General features: G+C 37.1%; 1 protein-coding gene across 1 annotated transcript in view; it reads left to right on the forward strand.

The window, feature by feature from the left end:
• LOC107704231 (heparan sulfate glucosamine 3-O-sulfotransferase 3B1-like) overlaps window positions 1–6,438 on the forward strand; it is a 42,047-nt gene extending 35,609 nt beyond the window's left edge. The window contains exon 2 of the mRNA XM_016507121.1: window positions 5,640–6,438. Within this exon, the coding sequence (XP_016362607.1) occupies window positions 5,640–6,261 (622 nt within the window). The 3' untranslated portion in view covers window positions 6,262–6,438. The remainder of the gene's footprint in view (window positions 1–5,639) is intronic.
• Window positions 6,439–8,720: the final 2,282 nt, after the last annotated feature.

Consider the following 8,720-nt stretch of genomic DNA (forward strand, 5'->3'; position numbering starts at 1 on the left):
GATTTCCAGCACTCATCTGATCTGCTGTCCATCAGCAGTGATTAGCTCTCGCATAACCGTCAGAGACTGCAACCTTCGAGTCACTTCAGGACAGGTGAAACATTGCAGCTTCGTAAAGCACCGGCTGACGGGGTCACAAAGTTAGACGGTTGTAGTTAATTCATGTTATTTCAAAACACACAGACTCGCAGACACACAGACTGTGACAGTCGTTGTAAATCACAGACACACTCTTTTGACCTCCACTGGAGTTCAGCGGTGAGGAAAAGAGAAAGAGACTGTCTGGCCAAAGGCTAGAAATATTGAGCCAATTAGATGACAATTATCTGCTCTGGTTGCCAGCGTGGAGTTGTGGAAGATATTTATGGGTGTTTTACCTCTCTACGGGGAGACATGAATCTACGGTGCTGTGGCCCTTGTACCCTCATGCTTTTTTTTTGTGATTACGGCCCGTTTGACTCGCCGTGCCCCCTGTCTGTCCCTGTACGCCACACTTGCGCTACAACAGGAAGACGTAAATCTGGTCAGATATGAAGAGAGATGCTTGGCGGCAGTTCATTTGCATTAAACACAAATGGAGCAGAATGCTTTAAGAAAAGGTTGAATGAATTTGTGTAATCTGCCATAGTGCCTTTTCAAAAGATTTAGGTCTACATTTTTCATGCAGCTTTTAATATATGATTATAAAAATGTTGATTTTTAATTAGCTTGATTTTGAGCTTGAATTTCACATCAAGATCCAATATATACATAATTTACTTTGTTTAAAGTGAAAAAAAAAATGAAATTTCTGTCATCATTTACTCACCCTCACGTTGTCCTACCTGGTATGACTTTCTTTTTTTCTGCGGAGCACAATATTCAGTGTTATTTTAGTATCATTGTGAGACTATTATAGTTTTTGTTTTCTTTTATTATTATTATGCAAGTAAGGAATGTGACAAAATTTACAAGTGCCAAATACAGAATCACTTGGACAAACAAACATGTATACAGATAGCTAACATTTCAAGATCATTCTGATAACTCCTGTATATGTATTCTTGTGATTGTGAGCATGTGTGTGTGTTTCATTGTATGTAAGTGTGTGGGAGGAAGCATACAAATCATTGAGTATCTAACAGATTTATAACAGATATAACAAGTATAACTACAAAAAAAAAATAATAATAATAATGATTTCATTAAGATTAGGAAAGGGTGGAGGACAGTGAAGGATGCAAGTAATAGTAATGACTATTATATTTATAAGACTATTATAGTTTATTAATATTTTAAATTAAATTTTATTTTATATGTTCAGTTTTAATTTTAGTTAAATTTTTCATAATTTCTTTGGAGTTTTTTTTTTGTCATTTTTAGTAGTTTTAGTTTTTTTATGTCTAGATTATTTATATTATTTTATTTAAGTTTTACTTTTAGCTATTTTAGTACACCAAGTTAAACTACATTAAAATGAGAATTTTTTTATGGTTTTAGTTTTAGTAAACTATAATAACCCTGTCTCAAACTTAATCTTTCTCTCAAATAAGCAAGTAATTTGACCAGATTATTGAGTCTGTGTTTTGAACTCGAACAATTCAGTCTGAACGAATGATTAGGACTAGTTATGTGAAGTAGATTAAGTGATTATTTGAAAAGATTTGATTCAAATAATTAAATCATGAACTAAGTCATAATATTTATATTATCCTTTTTGCACCGTTTTTAATTGTAACGGCACTGAAAAGGACATTACTCAAAATTAGTTTTTGTGTTTTACAGTAGAAACTTGCACAGGTTTGAAGTAAATGACGACAGATTTTTTTGGGCCAAACTGTCCCTTTAAAGTACATTGTCTGAATTTGAAACAAGCATTTGGCCGATATTCTTCAGTTGGATCGCTACGTGTCGGACCCTGCAATGAACCGGATGTGTTTAATGGCTGAGGCTTTCTGCCTGTATTAAATGGCTGAATGTGTGTACAGGGAGTCATATTCTTACAGCGTGAAGAAGACATCAAACATTGCTCTGAAAGGACTGTAAATCATTTGTGCTCGGAGGCAAAGCTACTTCAAGTGTTACATCATTTGCGCCGCCAATAAACATCTGTTAGAAAAAGCCTCACTTTCCCTTGCCAGAGAATGGAGGAAAATATTCTTTCACTAGCACCCTCCCTTTTATACTGTCCCTCAGAGAACGGTAAAGCTGTGACAGCTGTCCGTCATATGTTCTCTTTTCTCTTTCACTCTGTCTTCCCTGATCTCCCTTGAATTCTCTCTCTCTCTCTCTCTCTCTCTCGCTGATATCATTTGAGACTTACAAGCACACAAGAGTTTGTTTAACTTTTAAACTCTCTACGGGCTCTAATGTCTGAGAAATGGCCTTGTGCTGTGACAGAAAGAAGATTTATTCTGACTGCTGGTCTGTTTCAAACAGTCGCATCCCAAAACAAGATTCCTGTCTTTTTAGTACTCATATTTAAAGGGTTAGTGCAGCCTAAAAGGAATATCTGATCATCATTTATTAATGACGCTCCCAAACCTGGACGGATTTCTTTCTTTCTTGGAACACAAAAGGAGAAGGTTAGCAGTCTCAGGTGTTCTTTTCCATATAATGAAAGAATGAAACTGAAGCACTGTTGAGCTAGACAAAAATAAATAAAATAAAATAAAATAGTCAGATTAAATCAAATGTATATTACATTTAACTTTAAAGAAAAACAACATCTGGATATAATTCCCATATCAATTATTTTAAATTAATTTGAGGGATGGTGGTACCTGGACTTTCCTTTGGGCTGTTTGCAAAAACACAGCACAACTATTTTGTCTTGACAACAAGAAGACGCAACATTAAATATGTATGCCAAGCTTGGACCAAGCTCATGTCAATTTTATAAAAGAGGGAATGTTGTGCATTTTGGCATGGACATAGTTTGTCCCTGATGGTCCTACAACCTCACAGGTGGAGCTCAGATTGCCTTTGTTTTTTAAAATTGTGTTTAATTCTTTAAACGCCCCATGAATTATATATTTTGCACATTTGTCTTTTGGTTTTAGAATGCTCTGTAACTATATGGCATATTTAGAAACATTTAGTAGTAAATTGATGTAGGTCAATGAACCTCTCAAACAGAATATGCACATGCATGCTATAATTATCAAAACAAACAAACAAATGTACTGATTTCACATTAACATGCAAAACAATTTGAAAATTGAAAAGTGTGTGTACATTAGTGCTGTCAAAATTAGCATGTTAACACAGGCGATTAATTTTGCGTTAGAAAAATATTTAATGCAATCAACGCAGGGGCGGAGCTAGGGTTGGCCGCACAACTGCTGCTTCTGTCTCTTTTTTCTTGACAAGAATTGTGTTTATTTAGAAGCAGAACGTCTTTACAACCACATGAAATGGGAGACTTTTCAGATGTGCACTCCACTTCGCCTCAGCGCCAGGCGCGAGTCAAACAAGCGCGGAAAAGCTACAGGTGACGAGGGAGCTTCGTTTGTCAGTAAAAATTAATTTTCCTCTCTTGTCAGCCTTTATACTGTGTTCGTAGAGCATGCTCTTCAATTGCACACACAAATATGGCAGCGCGCGCTGTAGCCTCTATCATTTCATATTAAAGCGTGAATGAAACTATGAGCATACGTGTCAGATCCGCGTCACATTCAGCAGCGGCAGCTCTTAAAGTAATAGCAGCCAAATAACCTAATAACCCAGCTGCTGTGATGTCTGTTAATCAAAGAACAAAAGAAAAAAGAGGGAATCAATAACTTTTGTAGCTTTAAGGATTCATCTTTATTTAGTTTAGAATTTAGTGATGATAACTTTATTCATATTTCCTACTTGCTGAAGGACACAGGTAAATATGACTTTTATTATAATGGGTTTATGTGAAGATTGTTTTAAGTTCACTTAAATTAGAAGTTGTTCTTTTTATATTTAAAGTGTAATAAATGTTAAAATTGATAACTCTCAATTATACTGTAATGTTGAATGGCTATTCAGTGGTTAAATATTATGGAAAAAGAACAATTTCCTAGAGACATCAGTAGTACTGGTATTAGTGATACTCGCCATCAGTCATAAAAAAAGATGCCATTAAACAAATATTAAAAATATACTTTATGTTATGTCTTTATGTTGTTTCTACATTAATTTGAATATTGAATGTGAAATTATTGCAATATAAAAGTATATATGTGGGATAAATTGCGATTAACCGCTGCAAGTTCAAACCTCGCTAGATGCATTTTATTGAACTATCAGCGTTGTTGCATGAGCAAGACACTTTACCCCAGATTACTTTTGGGGGGGCTGATCCTGTTAAAAACATACTAAAAGTCACTTAAAACATCAGCTAAATGGAAAAACAAGTAATATGCAAAAAGTTTTGCTGTGTGTTACATCACCAGTTTAATCTGCGCTCCAGAAACTTCTTCCGTCTGTGGGAGTGCTACAAACCCGACTCAATCAGCAACCTGTGGTGTTCACTTGAGCGAAACAGCCCAGCTGCACAGCACATAAACACTAGCTGCCACATGCTGGAAAGTCACTGGGCTCTTGTTTTTATCAGGAGGCATGAATTTGTGCTGGCATGTGACATGAAATACAATTGGCAATGAAAAATAAGGGCCATTTTCAGAGCGCAAAAATAAGGGCCATCTAAAGCCGCTGACCCTCGGCCCGCTAATGCCATTACGGCCCATAAACCGCCACTGGGGTTGAGGGAGGCCATTTTGTCAGGGCCTAAACCCCCCCAGAGGAGGGAGATAAATAATTGAGGGTTGCATTCTGCACTTGGGCTGAATTTGAAGCGAACGGGCCTTATGAGGCTCTAAATGGTGGAGTGGAGTGCTGTACATCATTAATCCACTGCTTTTATCCTCTTTGGTTCAGGTCAGTGTCCTGAAGGCACTAGAGAGCAGTGGGAAGAGAGAGTGAGAGCGGCATGGACAAACAGATTAGACTCTTTTCTTCCTCTTCAAGATACGACAGAGCTAGAATGCAAAGCACAAGAGAAAAATCACATGAAAAGTATTACAACTGCCCTTGCTGACTTGTAATGGAAACGAGATGAACAGCTATTTTTCCTAAGAGAGGACTATCTTAAAAACCAGCATGAGCAGAAACTTATTTTGGTGTTTTTGGCAGATACGCTGTCTTTTTGCAGTTTTACTCAATAATTTGTCTTGTCAGTAACTCCGCTACAAAAGAAAAGCAGAACCTATATTAACCTATATTAAAGCAGAGAGGGTCTAGGGTCATGTGATGTTGGGGTCAGTGCTTGATTGTCTAATGGAGTCTCGATTGGCACTAAGAGCCTGTGAGAAAAGCATTCATCTTCTCAGAAATGAACAGAGGTCAAACGATGAGAACAACTCTAGTGTTGGATGCTGTTTTGGAGTTGGATTCAGCTTTGCCATCAGGAATAAATTACATTTTAAAATATAGAAAACAGTTCTTTTAAATGAATAATATTTCACAATATTATTGTTTTTACTGTATTTTTGATCAATAAATGCAGTATTGGTGAGCATAAGGAGACTCGTTTAACAAAAAATCATAATTATTCCAAACTTTTAACAAGTAGTACCGTAACTGCTGCAATAATTACATCAACTTATCTTTCTCCATTTCTTTCCCCATAGGGACCTAATGCCTAAAACCCTGGAGGGCCAGATCACCATGGAGAAAACACCAAGCTACTTTGTGACCCGCGAGGCTCCGGCCCGGATCTACGCCATGTCCCGCGACACCAAGCTGATCGTGGTGGTCCGGGACCCCGTCACACGAGCCATCTCTGACTACACGCAGACACTGTCCAAGAAGCCTGACATTCCTACTTTTGAGAGCCTGACGTTCAAAAACAGGACTACAGGGTTGATCGACACCTCGTGGAGCGCCATTCAGATCGGCATCTACGCCAAACACCTGGACAACTGGCTGCAGTTCTTCCCCATGAGCCAGATCCTGTTCGTGAGCGGAGAGCGGCTGATCAGTGACCCGGCCGGAGAGCTGGGCCGCGTGCAGGACTTTTTGGGGCTCAAGAGGATCATCACAGACAAACACTTCTACTTCAACCAGACCAAGGGCTTCCCTTGTCTCAAAAAGGCCGAGGGCAGCAGCAAGCCCCATTGCCTGGGTAAAACCAAAGGGCGGATCCATCCAAACATTGACCCTGAGGTCGTGCAGCGACTTAGAGACTTCTACAGACCTTTCAACATGAAGTTCTACCAGATGACTGGCAGGAAATTTGGATGGGATGACTGATAGTAGACAGTGAAATAGACCTTGGATTTTGAAACAAGGGAGAAACAACCTTACTGTGACCTCACCAGCAACAAAACTATGATAACCCCCAAAGTGGTCCAATCTGGTTGTGGAAAATGATAGAAAAGTCCACATCCAACTCAAGTTAGGCACAGAACACTATGAACAAATGTCAAAAACAAGAGTAAATGTCCTCAAACTGCTATTACAGTTCCAGATTCTATTCCATTTCAAATTCAAAAGTGACATTTTGACCTCTTCTATGTTCATCAGGCAAAAAGATGAGGATTATACATTGCCTTTGTTGATTAAAACAATACTCATTTTTTACCCAATCAGACTTTAGCCATGTTTCTCATTTAAACAGCCATATACTGTACTGTAAGAGGACCTAGAAGAGACACCTGAAAGCTGAAGAGATCCACTCTAGAACTATGCATTTGGACGTTGAACTGTGAATTATACACTGCGTCAGGACTTGGAGATCAGATGAGTTCTTTTGCCATATTTAATGTAGAAAGACTAGCTGCTTATATACCTTTACAATTATTTGGAAGAAAATATCAAAAGAATAAAAATGTGTATTTTTTGAAGCTTATTTATTTAAAAAATATGTACACATATACAGTTTAACTATTTTGAATAATGTTCATTAAACACCTGCCTTTACTTTTTTTGCACGTGGAGGGTGGGTGATTTCTTTTGTATTTTGAACCATATAACACAATGCCTTTTCTAAAACGTTTCATGCGGTCAGAAGTTTAAATGTGCACATTTAAATGTTTACCATCCTATTCACTGAGAGCAATGTTATCTCAAAAATGTTTCTTATATTAATGGATCAAAGACAATAACAGTATGGCCAAAGCAGTAAACATGCAGAACATGACGTAATTTCCCCCCAGGTTTGGGTTTTTGGTTTTACAGAACAAATGAATGAAAGTCCAATTAGTGATTTGATTGGATGGCAAACTTTTAAGAGTCCATTTCAAGTTGTGTCTCTATTATGTGTGTGTGATAAAGAGAGTGAGTATGAGAAAGACTCTGTTACAAAGCAGCAGTGACATTCAATCAGTGTTTCCCCATTTAAAGGTGATTTGTGTAATTGTACAATGTTAAAATGTTTTAAAATCCCACATTTAAATGAGCCATCAAAAGGCTGTTTTTTTTTGCTCAGAAAGTTTAAGGTGCGTGAACCTGTTTGGAAACTTAAAAGCAGTCTTTTTTTTTTTTGCATTACATGCATCACCTTTAGGTTCAGTGTGAGTGAATTTATTTTTTTCCTTTGCAATATTATCAGTGACATTATGCTTTTATAGTTCTGTTTATTTAATTTGAATAATGAATTTTATAAAGCACATTTTTAATAAAAACATTTTTAAAATTAATTTTCAGACTGTGATTGTATTTGCATTAAAGGAATAGTTCACCCAAAAATAAACATTCGCTGAAAATGTACTCATCTTCAGGCCATCCATGTAGATGAGTTTGTTTCTTCATGGATACAGATTTGGGGAAATGTATTATTATATCACTTGCTCACCAATGGATCCTCTGCAGTGAATGGGTGCCGTCAGAAAGAAAGTCCAAATAGCTGATAAAAACATCAAAATAATCCACAAGTAATCCACACCACTCCACTTTAATGTCTTTAAGTAAAAGTAAAAAAAAAATGCATCAAGTTGATTTAATTTTAAAATGTTGCTTCTGACTAAAATACAAGATTATTATACATAACACTTCCTCCAGTGAAAAAAAATCCATTTCCTGTTGTCCTCACACATCAAAATCCACCAAAATATTTATTTAGAACCGTTTTGGACTGTTTTTTTGCTTGTAAACGATTCTTGATCTGTTCATATTTCTCTCCTGATCTAGATGAGATTACTTTTTCACTGGAAATTTTAGCCAGAAAAAATGTCTTAATGAATTTGTTTACACACAGCTTTTTACTTTTCAAGTTGTCAATTGATGGACTGGTGTCATTTTTTCAAGATGTTTTAATCAGCTGTTTGAACTCTCATTCTGACGGCACCCATTCACTACAGAGGATCCATTGGTGAGCAAGTGATGTAATGCTATATTTCACTGAATCTGTTCTGATAAAGAAACAAACTCATCTTTATCTTGGATGGCTTGAGGGTGAGTACATTTTCAGCAAATGTTCATTTTTGGATGAACTATTCATTTAATAAGAACTTGCATACAAGTGTATTAGCCTAGAATTATAACACTCAGTTCTAAGTTAATGCTGCATAAATCAAATTCCAAAAAAAATCAAAATACAGAGTGTTTTGTGGCTCCAGAAAGGCTCAAGACCATGGCAGCAGACAGCAGCCCTAATCCTCCACTGGATGCAGTCCTATCTGTCCTGCTCCATCCAGCCTCATTGTCTTAGCTTATCTCAGTCTCTCGTCCAAGCCAGGCAGTTGCAGGACGCTCCAAGGCCCCCAGAAGAT

Source organism: Sinocyclocheilus anshuiensis, unplaced genomic scaffold, assembly GCF_001515605.1.
Source record: "Sinocyclocheilus anshuiensis isolate Anshui unplaced genomic scaffold, SAMN03320099.WGS_v1.1 scaffold1509, whole genome shotgun sequence".
Classification (NCBI taxonomy): domain Eukaryota; kingdom Metazoa; phylum Chordata; class Actinopteri; order Cypriniformes; family Cyprinidae; genus Sinocyclocheilus; species Sinocyclocheilus anshuiensis.